General features: G+C 38.2%; 2 protein-coding genes across 2 annotated transcripts; one reads left to right on the top strand and one right to left on the bottom strand.

The window, feature by feature from the left end:
- Positions 1-4,269, top strand: LOC113091909 (homeodomain-only protein). Its single transcript, XM_026257590.1, has 2 exons — positions 1-405; positions 3,788-4,269. Exons 1-2 carry the CDS (start codon positions 244-246, stop codon positions 3,863-3,865), a joined length of 240 nt encoding a protein of 79 aa, XP_026113375.1. The 5' UTR covers positions 1-243; the 3' UTR covers positions 3,866-4,269.
- Positions 4,270-13,850: 9,581 nt separating this feature from the next.
- Positions 13,851-17,615, bottom strand: LOC113091912 (ADP-ribosylation factor-like protein 9). Its single transcript, XM_026257595.1, has 4 exons — positions 16,959-17,615; positions 15,862-16,030; positions 15,426-15,601; positions 13,851-14,484 (listed from the first exon to the last, which is right to left on the bottom strand). The coding sequence occupies exons 1-4, from the start codon at positions 17,163-17,165 to the stop codon at positions 14,308-14,310; spliced, it is 729 nt and encodes a 242-aa protein (XP_026113380.1). The 5' UTR covers positions 17,166-17,615; the 3' UTR covers positions 13,851-14,307.
- Between the last annotated feature and the right edge of the window lie 317 nt (positions 17,616-17,932).

A 17,932-nucleotide genomic window follows, 5' to 3' on the forward strand; every position in this document is an offset into this window, starting at 1 on the left:
AGTTTGGCCATCGTCAGGTACAGTACACGCTCGAGCTGCCCCTGAAGAGAGGCGTGCACACGCGTCAGCGGACTCCACTCTGCGCATCTCACACTGACTGTGTGTTTTCTCTTTTCCAAAGCATTTCCTCGTGAAGGCTGACGCTTCTTTTGCAGACTTTGGACTTTATTTGCATGACTCCCCGAGACTGACATTAGTCGAGCTGTGATATAAGTTTCCCGTTTGTCTGTCTGGAGCTGAAACATGAGCGCGAGCGAAAACGAGGTGGCGATGTTCGGGATGTGTTTAGCGGAGGATCAGATTAGAGTTCTGGAGGAAAACTTCACGAAGGTCAGCAAACATCCCGACTTCACCACACTGATGCTGATCGCTGCGGAGTGTGGGCTGAGCGAAGAGGATACAGCGGTGAGCTCCATCTATCTATCTATCTATCTATCTATCTATCTATCTATCTATCTATCTATCTATCTATCTATCTATCTATCTATCTATCTATCTATCTATCTATCTATCTATCTATCTATCTATCTATCTATCTATCTATCTATCTATCTATCTATCTATCTATCTATCTATCTATCTATCTATCTATCTATCTATCTATCTATCTATACAAACAAGCAAATACGATTAGTGTTGGAATCGCAAGCGCATTACTATTTTTAATGTCAAAACCTGACTGTGATATTATAGATAATATATATCTATATATCTATATCTATATATATCTATATCTATCTATCTATCTATCTATCTATCTATCTATCTATCTATCTATCTATATCTATATCTATATATATATATATATATATATATATAAACAGTTTTGATACATAATAATATAGGCTGCTTATAAATAAAATAAAAAAAAAATTCAATAAGCAGAATAACGTAAATTTATTGGAAATGTAATGAAATAATGTAATATGCACCTTTCAAAAAGGACCATCAAATTGAACCTTACCTTAATGTTTTCTCTAACTGTTTAGAGTTTTTCTCTAATCAGTTTATTAACAACATTTAATTTTCTGAGACCATTGAGAAATGATTAATGTGAACATTAGCGTACGTATTCTTGTTAGCTGGGATGCTTTATATATATATATATATATATATATATATATATACTACTTTACCATGGCATTCACATCTCAGTGTAATTACAAAAGTTAAAAACTTGTCATGATGTGTGTCCAGGGTGCATTTTGTTTCAGTCGACATGGTTCTTGAGCTTTTATTGCATAACAGCCTGCCTGGCTTTATTTGATCAGGGAAAGTTAATGACGACAATAAATGTTAAAGAGGTGTTTTTCATTGCTCAAAATGACTTTACTTGAACTGAGTCGCTCTGGAGGTTAAAACTCTTAATTGCACGATGATAGTTCATGGATCAACCCTTCCAGGATGTGAACATGCAACTTCTCAGTGAACACATGAATGAGATCTTTAACCAAGCCACGTTACCCTTGATGCAAGCTCCTCTCTTGCATTGTCTTCATTCCTGTTTTGCTGTCACCAGCTCAAAATAACACACTGACAGCATTAAAAGCCAAAGGCATGTGAACGGAGAGCTGACACTGACCATAAACAAAGTGTTTAGCACAATAGCCGACCCGGAGCACCTCTGGACGTGCCTTCCCTCTTACGGATATACGGTCGACGTGTTCAAACGCATTGTGTCTGATTTCTAAACACACTCTTTCAAAGGAAAAGCCCACACAGGAGTCATGATGTAATGGAGAAGTTAAGGCAGATTTATACTTCTGCCTCAGATTAGTAATGCTGTAATGCGTCTCTAATAGATACGAGGAACACTTCTAATGATGACAGTGTTAAGTTTAGAAGAATGTTACTGGAAACACATTCCATCTTGAGGCTGGTCTGTTTCTGTCACTATGATTGTGAAAAACCAAGTGCATTTATACAAAATGTGAACGCCTTTGTGATGAACCACCCTGCACAATAGAACAGGCTTAGCAATTCACCCTTTTCGGGGTGTGTGAATAGTGTACTTAAGTGTATTCACTCCTCCCCAAGTCATAGTTAATATACAATATTACAGAAGTGGGGGGTTTTGGAAAGAAAGTAATTATTTTAGTCAAACGGATGCATTAAATTAAATGAAAGTGACAGTAAAGACTGGTTCTTGTTTTGATCTTAACCTAACTTTATTTTACTAATTGTTTAAGAAAACACTTTCTTAGACTTCTTATTTTCATTTTGCATCTTAATTAAATGCATCTTGATTTAAGGAGTTAATGTTGATGTACGATTTGGAAAACCAGACAAAAATACAGAGGAAGATAACAGGATTCTGATTTCTTCTCCGACGTAAGACATTTACAAGGTCTGCCGGTTTGTGGAAGGGCGAATTAATTATTTTTAAGACCAACAATAACCCTAATATAAGATCCTTTGTGAGAAATGTGCAAAATTGTCATGAAAATCTCACTTTGAAAGCTAAGCGCAGTGCCTCATATGGCTTTATAGGCAAATATGACCCAGGGAAAAAATGAATCACCACTTTGCATTATTTTAATGCTAAGAAAACTTGAACACAGAGGGTGCGGTATGAGGAACAGGTGTACAACTCTCTCTCTCTCTCTCTCTATCTCTGTAAACCGGTCATGCCTGCTTGCTGTGTTGTAGTAAACAGACTCTGTGTGTACTGTGGGTTAGTGATGAGTGGACTACAACCGCACTGGTTTTAGTGCAGCATGTGTAGCATTTGACTCTGAGCCAAACACTACCCATGCTGCACTAAAACCTGTGAGCTGAAGATGAGCGGCGCTGCTGTTCGCACAAACACAGAAATACAGTTCACACAGTGTTTGCTCTTTTTGACATAGTGGTGTATTTTTTAGGTGAACAAACAAAATACTATCAAAAGTAGAGTGACGATGCCTCTAAATTGCCTAAAATGTCTGTGTTTTGGCTTTGTTTTCCTATTGATGGTTTCTTTACCTCATACATTATGCCATGATTGGTCAATTATGTACAATGCCTGCATGCAATTGGTCAAACTGCTTTTCAGTCGTTACCTTTAACAGGTATTAAAAAAAAAGGACAACAAAGCCAAAACCAAGACATTTTATGGAGTTTAAAAATAGGGAAAAAGTGGATGCATAATCACCCTACCAAATAAAGAGATTTTATACAGAGCTATTTATACTCTCGTAGTTAGTTATGTAAAACACTGACAGTTTTGCAAGTGTGTTGCAATGCTAGTGTTAAAGATCATTGTACCTCAGAGCTGTTATGCAACTGTCTGTTTCTCTGAAAATCAGCAAATTTGGGATAGTTTAAGATTAGTGTGTAGAAGTGAAATATTTAGTCAGTTCTTCACCTGTGTTGAAAAAGATTTGGATAACGCATTCAAATACTCCATTTATAGATTGATGGCTTAATAAGATTGAAAAGGCTTCATGTTAACACCTCAATTGATCTGACTGAGCTTGATCTGAGCTCAATTTAATTCTGAGGACCAGAAACAATCAGATCAACAGGAAAACAATAAGCATGGAAACACTTGAATCTGACAACTGACAAAAAATGGTACATGTAAACACACAAATTGAAAACGTATTGCAAGCAACAATACAATTTTCTTTAGAAGTAATAAAATCTCTGCAATTATGTGATATCTCCTAATTAACAGTCAGTCTAATATCTCTCTCTCTCTCTGTCTCTCTCTCTCTCTTTCTCTCTCTGTCTGTCTGTCTCTGTCTCTCTCTCTCTCTCTCTGTCTGTCTCTCTCTCTCTCTATCTCTCTCTCTCTTTCCTGTAGAAATGGTTCAGGATGCGAAATGCTCAGTGGAGGAAAGCAGAAGGTCTCCCTGCTGAACTGGGATCAGTGAAGGACTGATGGAAGATCTTCATGTTCTTTTTCTCTCTCTGCTCCTGTCTCTCTTTTCTTATTTGAGGATGCTTTCTGAAGTTTGAAGACCTATATGAGTCATATTTTATTTTTATTTGATCTAAGGTGTAATCATACAGTGTATGTATGTTATATATTTTATTGCCATAACTATATAATGTTTGTAAAGAAACTAAATGTAAGCATCTGTGTATAAAGAATTACATCTGTATGTCAGGGTTTGATTACATGTGTTTAATGATCAGTATAGAGCTATATCATTAGGAGGATCATCATAGAGCTGAGAAACAGTTACACCTGATCTATATCTTTATTTATAAACCTTGAACTATAAATCTTTATCATCTCGATTGTTTGTGCTAGACACTGAGATTAAATTGAGAACAAATTGAGATGTCTTCTGCCTCTCGGTTTTTCTCCTACAGAAATAGACCACAGCAATCTCACTGTTGTCTCTATTAGAAGTATCCTGGAAGTATCTCAGTTATGTTTCTGCTCGCATAATCAATATTACAATTATCAAAAAAGTCAAAGATCTCAGTATGTATATGTTACATTTATTTTATTTAATATTACTGTTTGACGGATTGTTTCTATATTTATTTCTTCATCAGAATTATTGGAGAACCATGTCCGAGTTAACTTATGTTAGTAATCTATGAAGGGGCAACTTCTGAGAAAAACAGCTGGTTCTGAACGCATCTGAAAACCTGGACACAAACTAAAACATATCAAGGAGAAAAGAAAAAAGACAAAAAGGTTTTAAAATGAAATCCTGATGACAAGGATGGTGAAAGAGTCGACTAAACAATAGAGTCCACGTGAAAGGAGCGAGAAGCATCAGACGGACTCAAACGCTGATGGAAGCATTTGATCAAATATTTAAATCTTTAAACAAATCCAGGATGGACAGACGAGAAAACTTTTAAATGGTTGGCAGAGCACAGCTGACTGCATTGGTAAACGAGTGTGTGTGTGTGTGTGTGTGTGTTTGAGCAATGGGGCTTGAAAAAACATCCCACACCCTCAATGGAAAAACAAACATTCATTTGACTGCAGCGCAGATGCTGAGCTGAACACAAACACACTACAGCAAGCTTCCTGGCATATCCCGGAAGATATTAAAACATATATATATCTGAAGACAGAGAGAGAGAGAGAGAGAGAGAGAGAGAGAGAGAAAGAGGTATATTAGTGTGTCTCAAAATCACAGCAGTGACTGATTAACTATTGTGGTTCTCTTCATCTACGTTATATATTTTCATTTCATTGTAATACATAGTTTTCCATCCACATCCTCCCTCAGGTCATCCAGGATGAACAGTAGATGAGTTTGTTTGTCAATAGGAACAGATTTGAAGACATTTTGCATTGCATCACTTGTGGATCCTCTGCAGTGAATGGGTGCCGTCAGAATGAGTCCAAACAGCTGATAAAAACATCACGGTTGCACTTTATTTTACAGTACGTGTACTAACATGTACTTATAGTGTACTTACAGTGTATTTATCTAAGAAAGGTCTGGTAACACAAGGTAACTACATGGGGTAGGGTTAGGTTTAGGGGTAGGTTCAGGGTTAGTACCTAGTTATTACATAGTTATTGTAATTACTATAATAAGTACATAGTATGTACAAGAGGAACAGGACTGTAAAATAAAGTGCTACCAACATCACAATAATCCAAAGTCTTGTTGTTTTTGGTCTTGGTTTGAGGATTTATTTGGGCTACCTTTTTGTAATTAATCTCTGCAGCACATTAAAAAGAAAAATGGTAGCACTTTATTTTACAGTCCTGTTCCCCATTTACATACTATGTACTTATTATAGTAATTACAATAACTATGTAATAACTAGGTACTAACCCTGAACCTACCCCTACCCCTAAACCTAACCCTACCCCATGTAGTTACCTTGTGTTACCAGAACTTTCTTAGATAAATACACTATAAGTACACTATAAGTACATGTAAGTACACGTACTGTAAAATAAAGTGCAACCAGAAAAATAATAATAATAAAAACTTGGATTGCAAAATAGGTTCGAATCAACGCAGCAGAACCACAATTTAAGCTTGACTGTAAGTTGGAATAGCTCCGCCGTTTGATGTCTGATGTCATTTACACATGAATCTTTCACATCTAAATCCGTCTGACGTGGTTCTGACTCAGAGTTTGAGTTTATACAGTGAGAGGAACTAGATCTGTTTACTGAATCTGAATGGCTTTGTGTGTTACCACAACAACTCGACAGACACAAGTAGAATCTGTCACCCATGGGTCAGAGAGAGAGAGAGTTAGAGGAGGATCATGGGAACAGGAAAGACTCTGAGAGCACAGCAGGAAAAAGATGATCTGATCTGAGGTCAAACTGGCTTCTGTTGTGACATGAGCAAGTGGACAGGGTCCGAACACATGCGAAAATGTGACAGTTTTTGAGTTACTGACAACTCATTTGCAATTAAAGAATCAAAGCATCCCTGGTTACTTTTTTAAAATTGGTTGTTTATTGTTTTTTTTTTTTTTTTACTGGAAATACATTATGCAAATTGAACTACTGAAATACCTTAAGTGAAATCTAATTGAATGTGTAGAATGAAAGTCCAGGCAAGAGAACTTGCACAGATGTTCATACCAGATGCTGATAACCACAGATTCCCTTGCAGCGTTTTCTCAGTAAAGGCAGCGTCTAGACCAAGAGAATCTGGAAACACTATAGGCGTAAAACACTGTTAGAGTCCTGTTTGAGGAGCCAGGCAGGTTTGGCAGCAGGCTAAGAATAATGTGGTCCTTAAATTTCAGTCAAAAGTAGTCCCCAGTCAAAATCTTAGACCATGTTTAGAAAACCAGAGCGAAAGCAATGAGAGTTCAACCGAGCAACAACAAGCTCCTAAGAGGAAAAGGAAGGTGGTGAGAAAGTGCCAAAATACAATAACTGCACACTGTGACTGCTTTGTGGTCTGGCTTGTTTTCTAGGGCCTGCCATGTTGGTTCTCTTTTTGGGATGTAATCTTTAGAGAGGGCTTTAGGAGTGGATAAATCTTAGATCCAAGCCCTCGCCGTGGCATTTCTTGCTCAAGAGAAGCCAAAGACGGCTGAATCAATCCACACTTGGGAGTCCAAACAGATTTCATGTCTGTAGGCCTACCAACTAAAACAACTGAAAGGGTGACCGACAGCTATGTGTGGGTGTATATATATGGGCCTTTTCTGATTTTTCGATCTAATATTGTGAAATGAGTTTGCACACTATACTTATGAACGCAAAAAGAGACGACAGAAAACAGCAGCTCTCGTTTCTACTCCAATACCTGCAAAACTATGCCGAACACTGTGGGTTTGTGTTAGAATCTGGAATGGTAGGAGAACATTGTGCTGTTTACCTTTTTCCCCAAAGTAAATGTACTGTTTACTGTAAAATTTAATGTTTAACAATTATGACAGTAGGCATAGAGAAGGCTATATTTAAACGCATTTGACCACATGAGCATCTACACTACGTAAACAATCCGGCTGGAGGTATTTTCGACAACCTCTAAAACTGGTCAAAAAGTGGACTAGCTCAAATCGTTTCAGACTCCGTTTACACCTGTACTCTGCACTGACCACTTGTGATCAGATCAACCTCATAAAAGCTTCTTAATACCAGGTGTAAACAGGGCTTGAAATACTAGATTCTGGTTGGTCTATCTGCATAGTTTACTGTAATTCTTGTGAACAATATGTCATTTTAATGTTTAATACACTAGGGCTTATCACACTCAGCTGAACTAGTTGACCCTGGGTCATTCTAAAACCTGTTTAAAAAAAGTAATCTTGGGGTTAACATTCTTATCTGCATATTTATGGTGTCAGTGTTATTGATTGGACGAACACAGCATGTGACCTGCTGAAAAAAAACAGCATATGCTGGTTAGGTATGTTTTGACACTGGTATGCTGGTTTGAGCTGGTCCTTTGCTGGTTTTTGCTGGTTTGAGCTGGTGCTCTGCTGGTTTTTGCTGGTCCTTTGTTGGTTTATGTTGGTCCTTTGCTGGTTTTTGCTGGTCCTTTGGTTTATGTTGGTCCTTTGCTGGTCCTTTGCTTGTTTGAGCTAGTCCTTTGCTGATTTGAGCTGGTCCTTTGTTGGTTTGAGCTGGTCCTTTGCTGATTTGAGCTGGTCCTTTGTTGGTTTGAGCTGGTCCTTTGCTGGTTTATGTTGGTCCTTTGCTGGTTTTTGCTGGTCCTTTACTGGTTTGAGCTGGTCCTTTGCTGGTTTGAGCTGGTCCTTTGCTGGTTTTAGCTGGTCCTTTGCTGGTTTATGTTGGTCCTTTGCTGGTTTTTGCTGGTCCTTTACTGGTTTGAGCTGGTCCTTTGCTGGTTTGAGCTGGTCCTTTGCTGGTTTGAGCTGGTCCTTTGCTGGTTTTAGCTGGTCCTTTGCTGGTTTTTGCTGGTCATTTGCTGGTTTTTGCTGGTCATTTGCTGCTCCTTTGCGAACACATGACAAGCATAAACCAGCAAAGGACCAGCACAGATCAGCATAAACCAGCATCCCAGCATCAAAACATACCTAACCAGCATATGCTGTTTTTTTCAGCAGAGTGTGTAGCCTATTGCTCATTCTCATATTATAAACTGCAGACTCCTATTAAGTTTTTCTTGAACAACTTTTTGGACTATAAAGGTACGAATAAAACCATCTCTTCTTTACTCCATATGATGCATATTCCATCACCATTGGACATTTTTCCCCTCAAAAGCAGAAACGATACAGTTTATACAACACGCGTCTTTCCCTGATGTGCCAAAGCACATTAATAAGAAGCACTTGTCGGATGCTAAGCATCTAGCCGTAACATTCTAACACCATGTCATTTCATGCTGTAGTTTGGCACTTCAATAAAGGGTTAACATGGGAAATGTGGCACTAATCCTGCTTTCTTAAAAAACATTGCTAAATCAGCCACTAAATTATACTGTAAATGTGAAATGATCCTTTACCCTGAGTTAAAGCTGCAGTAGGTAACTTTTGTAAATATATTTTTTTACATATTTGTTAAACCTGTCATTATGTCCTGACAGTAGAATATGAGACAGATAATCTGTGAACAAAATCAAGCTCCTCTGGCTCCTCCCAGTGGTCCTATTGCCATTTGCAGAAATACATAAAAAATCAACCAATCAGAGCTGCGGTCCGTAACTTTGTTTTGTGTTAAAAATGTAGAAAAATGTATATAATAAGCGAGTACACCATGAATCCATTTTCCAAACCGTGTTTTTGGCTTGTCCTGAATCACTAGGGTGCACCTATAATAAGTGTTTATATTCGGACTATTTTAGATTGCTTCGGGGGTACCGCGGCGGAGTAACCCAGTACCTTTGTGATTCTTCATAGACATAAACAGAGAGAAGTAGTTCCGGCTACGATGTTCTTCTGCAAGACGCAAGCATTTCTGTTTATTAACCGCTAGAGCGTCAAAAGTTCCCTACCGCAGCTTTAAAAGTGGGGATTGGAATATGTAAACTCAGTGTGAAAAGCCCATCTGTCTCTTACAGTTTAGATTGGACTTTCTGGTCATCAATGGTTGTAGAAGTGTCTGTTCTTCATCAGTTTGGGCAGTGAGAGCAGCTTGAGTCTGGGTGTCATCTTTGCTGTTTGAGCTGCATATGAGATGAATGTCACAAACACACAAAGCCAATGTGAATGGTGCTTGGATATGTAAAACTCATCGTCACCATGAATTAAGCAACAGAACTTTAGCATTCTCAGTCCAAGGCATTTAGTCTGCTCACAAACTTCTTCAAAGTTTGTTATTAGATTCACACATTATATAGTTGCATTGCAAGGCGTGGTGTTTTAGTTTATCCATTGAGATATAGATTACATATGTGTGGTACCCAAGCCAAGAAATATACAGTATTGTTCAAAATAATAGCAGTACAATGTGACTAACCAGAATAATCAAGGTTTTTCTTATATTTTTTTATTGCTACGTGGCAAACAAGTTACCAGTAGGTTCAGTAGATTCTCAGAAAACAAATGAGACCCAGCATTCATGATATGCACGCTCTTAAGGCTGTGCAATTGGGCAATTAGTTGAATTAGTTGAAAGGGGTGTGTTCAAAAAAAATAGCAGTGTGGCATTCAATCACTGAGGTCATCAATTTTGTGAAGAAACAGGTGTGAATCAGGTGGCCCCTATTTAAGAATGAAGCCAACACTTGTTGAACATGCATTTGAAAGCTGAGGAAAATGGGTCGTTCAAGACATTGTTCAGAAGAACAGAAGTTGATTAGAGAGGGGAAAACCTATAAAGAGGTAGAAAAAAATGATAGGCTGTTCAGCTAAAATGATCTCCAATGCCTTAAAATGGAGAGCAAAACCAGAGAGATGTGGAAGAAAACGGAAGACAACCATCAAAATGGATAGAAGAATAACCAGAATGGCAAAGGCTCAGCCAATGATCACCTCCAGGATGAGCAAAGACAGTCTGGAGTTACCTGTAAGTACTGTGACAGTTAGAAGACGTCTGTGTGAAGGTAATCTATTTTCAAGAATCCCCCGCAAAGTCCCTCTGTTAAAAAAAAGGCATGTGCAGAAGAGGTTACAATTTGCCAAAAAACACATCAACTGGCCTAAAGAGAAATGGAGGAACATTTTGTGGACTGATGAGAGTAAAATTGTTCTTTTTGGGTCCAAGGGCCACAGGCAGTTTGTGAGACGACCCCCAAACTCTGAATTCAAGCCACAGTACACAGTGAAGACAGTGAAGCATGGAGGTGCAAGCATCATGATATGGGCATGTTTCTCCTACTATGGTGTTGGGCCTATTTATCGTATACCAGGGATCATGGATCAGTTTGCATATGTTAAAATACTTGAAGAGGTCATGTTGCCCTATGCTGAAGAGGACATGCCCTTGAAATGGTTGTTTCAACAAGACAATGACCCAAAACACACTAGTAAACGGGCAAAGTCTTGGTTCCAAACCAACAAAATTAATGTTATGGAGTGGCCAGCCCAATCTCCAGACCTTAATCCAATTGAGAACTTGTGGGGTGATATCAAAAATGCTGTTTCTGAAGCAAAACCAAGAAATGTGAATGAATTGTGGAATGTTGTTAAAGAATCATGGAGTGGAATAACAGCTGAGAGGTGCCACAAGTTGGTTGACTCCATGCCACACAGATGTCAAGCAGTTTTAAAAAACTGTGGTCGTACAACTAAATATTAGTTTAGTGATTCACAGGATTGCTAAATCTCAGAAAAAAAAAAATGTTTGTACAAAATAGTTTTGAGTTTGTACAGTCAAAGGTAGACACTGCTATTTTTTTGAACACACCCCTTTCAACTAATTGCCCAATTGCACAGCCTTAAGAGCGTGCATATCATGAATGCTGGGTCTTGTTTGTTTTCTGACAATCTACTGAACCTACTGGTAACTTGTTTGCCACGTAGCAATAAAAAATATACTAAAAACCTTGATTATTCTGGTTAGTCACATTGTACTGCTATTATTTTGAACAATACTGTACGCTATATAAAATGGAGTATGGCCAAGAAGTTCTGGACATATTAGGAGCACACTTGGCCAAGGATACCTCAACTCTGAGCAGAAGGACAGACCGAAGTCAATAACCTTTCGGGCCTAGAGGTTTAAAAGCAATGTTGCTCCTGTACGTTCGGACCTGTGTGTTTGCTGGTGAAGTTGATGTTTGGTTTTGGGGTTGGCGATGCAGCTGAAGGATTCGAGGTGAGACGACCACGTTCTTACACTGGGAATCACGTGCTGGTCAAGCTCACACAAAAATGAGTGTGGGTAACTACAGAAAAACATTAATACTTTTATTCAGCAAGGATGCATTCAAATTGATCAACAGGGACAGGGAATGCATCAATTGTTAACCAAATAAATGGTAACTTTCTATTCATCAAAAAAAAAAATTAAATGACAATTTCCACAGAAATTATGAAGAGGCACAATTGTTTTCAAACATTTATAATAATAAAAAATAAAATGTTTTTTGAGCAGCAAATCAGCATATTAGAAAGATTTCAGAAGAATCAAGAGTACACAGTGCTACTGCAAAAACAGATGTTGAATTTTGGCTTCCCCCTCAGCAGGAGCTCATTTTAGTTCTGGAAAGATCTCATGAATCTTCCTTCCAGGTTCTCATTTGACCTCTTCCTTCACTTCCTGGGCACTTCTTCCTCGGGTTTTGGAAGTCGCTAGACGGACAAAGTTCTCATACTGCACTGCACGAGAGGAAGGGTGGGATATCTTCATCGTTCTCCTCTCCTCCTCTTCCTCTTTCCTGCAGGAAGATTGCAGAGGGAACGTTTGACATCACAGAGAAAATCCGCCTTTTCAAATAAGACAATAGGACGAGTGTTACAGGGTGCTCGTTAGGAACAAGTGAAACTAGGATTTGGAGTGTGTATATGATAATCACACCCATATTTCTCAGCATGGACTTTTATAAGAGTGATTTTAATGCTCTCTGGTGAAGAGCAGGGCTGGAAACACTCTTGCCAGCTGAACTGAGATCCAAATTCATTTTATCCACTATCTCATAAAATCTCCTTGGCATCAGACTTAAGCTGCTAATTCAAAGGACTCAGGCATATGACACGTGTACTTGCATTTCCCAAAGCATCCGGAAATGAACAGCAAGAATCATGGATTGCTTTCTCATTTCCATTAAAAGGTGTGAGGCAAACTAGGAGTCGTCACATGCTTAATTCTGAATGCTGACCACAGCTCATTCATTATTAACCTAAACGTTCCATCCATATAAGTTGAAACAGCTAAACCTGAGCCTCATATACAGTACCATTAAAAAATGTGGTTTTGGTAAGATGTTTTATGTATTTTTTTTTAAATAAGGTCCTTATGTTTACCAAAGTTGCATTTATTTGATCAACATTTTTTTGTAAAAAAAAAAAAAAAATGTAATGAGAAATCTTATTACAATTTAAAAGAAAAATTTCTGTTTTAATCAGGTGCCGCATTAAGGTGGGGCTTACCAGGGCTAATTTGCATAGCATCAACATGCCCTGCCCCTTCAAGGATTTCTGTTTTTTTTTTTTTTAAGTGAGCTCTGTGTCACTTTTGAAAAGGAAACAAAAAAAAAAAAAAAGAAAAGAAAATAACTGTAAACCTAAAAAAAGATTAATAAGGTTTACGTGTGTATATTTTAATGTCTAAATGTATAAACAATTAAACTTAATCGGGGGAGGAGTCAATAAGGCTGTACTCAAGTGCAGTGAACATAGAGCTCTATTTAACAGCATACATGAGACTGCATCGCAGAAGATAACAACAGAAGCATAGTCCTCTTGTAATTTGCAATTGGTGAGAAGCTGCTTTGGAGTTTTAAAACTCCTGCAAACTCATGCTATATAATGTCATATAATATAGGTTTGAAAATCAATTATTTAACATTGTTCGTCTTGTGGTGATAAAAAGAGAAAAGATTATTTTCGTATAACTTTGACCATTGCCCAATAATGTCCATTAATGTGTTGTTCCGAATTCTGCACCCCTGCCAGATTAGCAGAAGGTATGGGGGAGGGGTTAGTATTAGGGGAGGGTTTAGGATTAGAGTTGGAGTTAGGATAAGTAAATAATTCAAGCTCTTTCAGGAATAGAAAATAAATAAATAAAAAATCATATTATTCAATAAAAATAACGAGACCATCTAGGCTTTGTTCTAAAAGCAGACTTTTCCCGAGTCCATTCCCAAAGGAATCCTGGGAAACTAAATGTCACAACAGAGACCGCCTGTTGCTAAGGAAGCTATTACTGTGGCAATCAAAGTCACATGGTCCTGCTCTGTCTTCTAAGAAGAGCTGAAATTAGTCTGAAATACCATGACATCATAAACACAACTGAAAATAGGATTCCAGCAATTCTAAAGATTCTAAACATGATGTCACTGATGCTAAAAAATAACATCAGGGGGTTTTGTTACAAAAATGACAAACGCAATTCATCATTTCAATTAATATTTAATGGTTATCAAAAGACAACTACCAATTTGCTCAAATCTTCACTCGATTTCTGGCAACAAAAAGCCATTTAAAGACAGAAAGATCAAAAGTTGATCTTCTCACAGACTATTCTTACTGACAAGTCAGCAAGTTACATCATAAACCAATCAAAAAGTCTGTATCAGTTAACTCATAATCAAACATCCCATAATCCACAATTACAACAGCAGCAGCAATACACTGAAAAACATCTTTGGCATCTTTTTCAAAATGCTCGGTTTTCTTTCTCAGTTATAGCAATCATAATGTTTCAGTGTCATTAAGACTATTTCAGCTAGTCTCTCTTCTACTACAAGAACAGGCTGATTTGTTGTCATTTGGTTTGAAGACTCTTTGGTGACTGTAAAGCCATACACAACTGGGACCAAAGGAAACTATTTTAAGAAATGTAGTCGGTGGTCAATCATCTGACATCATCTCTATGATGAGGTCACGAGCATCTTGCACACCGGTGCTGGCCCCAGACTTTCCCTTCTTCACCTGAGTACCGATCACACTGAGCCGGTGCCCGTCGCCAACATTACCCAAATCCAGTGCCTCGTAAAGCTCAGTGATCCCGCGGGCCCCGGGGACATCCTGCGTGAGAGAGAGCGAAGCATGTGTAAGATCCTGACACAGGACCGTGTTTCTAATAACAGAAAAACATGCACTAATTAATTAGTCCAAAAAGAACAGGAATAGGGGTGTGCCACATGTATTGATGCACAGGCCTTGATACTCACATTTTTGCATCATGTAGCCTATTAAAGTGACCCCAAAATTCAATATATGGGGGTGAAAAGGCCAATTTATAAGCTTTCTTCTAGATCCCATATTTAACTGTGGAGGAAGCATGATTAGGAATAAAGGACTCCAAGCCAGAAGCCATGTTTTCAAGTTTAAAAGTTTTTTTTTTTACAAACTTACTTATTTACTTCACAAAACATTAATTTATGAACTGGAATTGTGATGTTTTCATCAGCTGTTTGGACTCTCATTCTGACGGCACCCATTCACTGTAGAGCATCCATTGATGAGTGATGTGATGTAATGCTACATTTCTCCAAATCTGTTCTGATGAAGAAACAAACTGATCTGCATCTCGGATGGCATGAAGGTGAATAAACTTCCAGCAAATGTTCATTTTTGGGTAACCTATTCATTTAAGTATTAAAATATATCTGGTTTTATTTCTGTAATTGCTGTGAACTCATCACTGCACAGAATGTCAACTACAGGCCAAAATCAGATCACAAAAACACACTCAGCAAAAGGTCGAACTATAATTATGGACAAAATGCCAGAAAATATATATTTTTTGTCAATATTACACACCCCTAAGCAGGAACTTGTATTCATGGGCCATTTGATCACAATGACTCTAAGACCCGTCTGTCACACCAGATGTGTTTGCAAGAACATCCGGTGCGTCAGCACCTTAACCTCAAGTCTGAGCGTCCAGATGGTCCTGACACGCGCTCCATCAGACGGCTCGTGCTGAGAGAGGATTACAGAGCGCATGCAGCAGACGCTCTCACCTGCTTGTTGGCGAGCAGCACTAGAGGCAGGCAGGGGTCGGCCGACAGGAGCTGGTCCAGGAGACGTTTAGCCAGAGGGAATCGCTCGGGGTCAGACGAGTCCACCACGAACACCAACACACGCGCTTTACACAAATACATCCGCCAGTAATCACGCAGCTTCTCCGTACCTCCAACTGCATGACAGATTTTTACAAATACTTTTAAATATACAAGATGCAAAAATAAAACCTAGTTTTAAATATTTTAAAATTATTAAATGAATATTTTTTTGATGTTACTAACATATTTTCCAAGGCAACTTGCGTGCATTTATTTAATGAATGCATGCATTCCCTTTGGATTCAGACCTACTGCATGAGTTTGGTGTAGCAAGCAGCATGCTGCTTTTTTATTTACAGTAATCACAATGTGTGTGTAAAGGAGCTGTATTTACTCTCTAAGAACTCGATCTGAAGCTCTTCCTTGTTGATGGAGATGGCGTTGAAGCCCTGAGTGGGACAAACGTCTTGTTCCAAGGTGCCAGTGGCAAAACAGTGCAGTAAACTAGTCTTTCCTGCCCCGTCCAGACCCAGTACCAGCACCTGAGTACCTGCTGTCCTGGGCTGAGAACACAGAGAACAAACATGACATTACTTTACTGAAATCAGAGCATGACCAGAGAGTACAGCTGCTTCATATCTCACACTGATACACAGGAAGAGACAGATTTTACTACAGGAGGTCCATACAATAAACCAAAAGCAGTTCATTTGATCAATGCACCGTGTTCATAAATGCAAATGAAAATTTATTTTGAGTGAATTTTTTAAATAACTCCCATGTAACATTTTAAAATTACTTTCGTAGAATTACTTTTCGAAATTTTAATTTCGTAATATTAACTTTCAAGTTGCATTATTTATAGCTTGAAAGATATGTAGTGTATTTATATTTATTATTACATGACACGGCTTTTATACTGTATTTACTTTAAGCTTTTGTTAAGCAAGATAAATTATACTGTTAATAAATATTAACATTTAAAAACGATATTAATCAAATTTAATATAATAATATTATATGTGGCCATTTGCATTAGATCCTATTCAAGCATTAATTGAATTATTCCTTTTTTAATAAGAATTCATGTTGCATGATATTTTACCTATTTTGCATCTAGCATTCTAAATTATAATGTTATTTCCATGTACTTAAAGTATCTTTTTACGCATTTCATATTCTGATCATGTTTATCAATGATTACAATTTAGGGAAATATTAAAGTTGCATGACATTTTTTATTATTTACATCAGGTTTAAGCATTAGCATTATATTAGACGAATTGCTATGAGGATACGCTACAGACTGCACGATTTATTAAGAACCTGTTTAGCATTAAATATTATAATAATATTTATTGATGACAGGTGAAATCATCTGTTTTCACTGGACTGTTTTTTTTTTCTTCTCACTTCTGCAGAACGTTCTGCTTTGAGGCCTCGCGTGCAACCAAAACACTGAGAGGATAAAGCCGGATAAAACCTACAAACCTCTGATATTACTGGCTTTTTTAGTGCAGTGTCGGTCTTGGTTACTTTATGCACGTGCTCTCCTCTGCTCCCGTCCCCGTTCAGACCTTCTTTCTCTGTTTTCTCAGGTTCAAGTGTTTTCCTCCTCAAGTAACACACAGCGCACGCGACGCCTCCCGTGAGCGCGAGCGCGGCGCCCACCAGCCCGATCTCGCGCGCACCGGGCATGTTTACGCTAAATTCCTGCCTCCAAATCAAATCAGGTTAAAGTGTAAACAAATGCGACAATTTTTTTTTCACATGCACCCGGACGTGATGCGCCGCATACGGGCCTCGGCGCGGATCACCAAGTGGATTAGAATCTCCAGAGGTCGATATTTCCGGTGAGTGGAAAATATAATTATTTCTGCAGAATTCTAAAAGCACTTAATTAAGTTTTTCGTCTTCCCCACGAAAACGGAGGTGTAACCCAAGCTTTTTAGTTTCCTGGAGATCAACAACAAAAGCGGCGGTCTCGTGAGATGGGAATAATCACAGCAGACCGCGGGATATTCTGGTCTTTAGTAATAATCACTCCCGAAAGGGGTCGAAGCTCTAATCATCTACTAACCTACTACTAGCCTACCGTTGAGAGTCACTCGGCAGTGAACATGTTTGATTCAAGTAATGCACAACATCACATGTCCAGCAGAGGGCGCTCGAACACACGGCGAGTCAATGAACGCGCAGCGGCAGCGCCACCTGCTGGAGGAGTAGATTACTTACAAATACAATCATCTGTTCTACACAGACAACAATGTGGAAACTGTTCAAGTTCATGTATGATTTTTGCATAGATATAATGTAAACCTACTAAAATAATACCTACATTTGAAGTATTACTGTATGGGAAAAACAGGCTACAATGGCGATAATACTGACACACACACATATACATATATTGAAATGTCCAACTTTTCTTTATTTTATCCACCAGGATTTAAAAATACAAAGAC

This window comes from Carassius auratus, unplaced genomic scaffold (genome assembly GCF_003368295.1).
Source record: "Carassius auratus strain Wakin unplaced genomic scaffold, ASM336829v1 scaf_tig00214358, whole genome shotgun sequence".
NCBI lineage: Eukaryota > Metazoa > Chordata > Actinopteri > Cypriniformes > Cyprinidae > Carassius > Carassius auratus.

Bases quoted from the DNA above. Each gene is read 5' to 3' on its own strand.
- LOC113091909 (XM_026257590.1), top strand. From the start codon at position 244: ATGAGCGCGAGCGAAAACGAGGTGGCGATGTTCGGGATGTGTTTAGCG. The intron at 406-3,787 runs GTGAGCTCCATC...TCTTTCCTGTAG, and splicing joins TGAGCGAAGAGGATACAGCG to AAATGGTTCAGGATGCGAAA.
- LOC113091912 (XM_026257595.1), bottom strand. From the start codon at position 17,165: ATGCCCGGTGCGCGCGAGATCGGGCTGGTGGGCGCCGCGCTCGCGCTC. The intron at 16,031-16,958 runs GTTTGTAGGTTT...CTGTGTTCTCAG, and splicing joins AAAAGCCAGTAATATCAGAG to CCCAGGACAGCAGGTACTCA. The intron at 14,485-15,425 runs GTGAGAGCGTCT...TCTCTCACGCAG, and splicing joins TGCTGCTCGCCAACAAGCAG to GATGTCCCCGGGGCCCGCGG.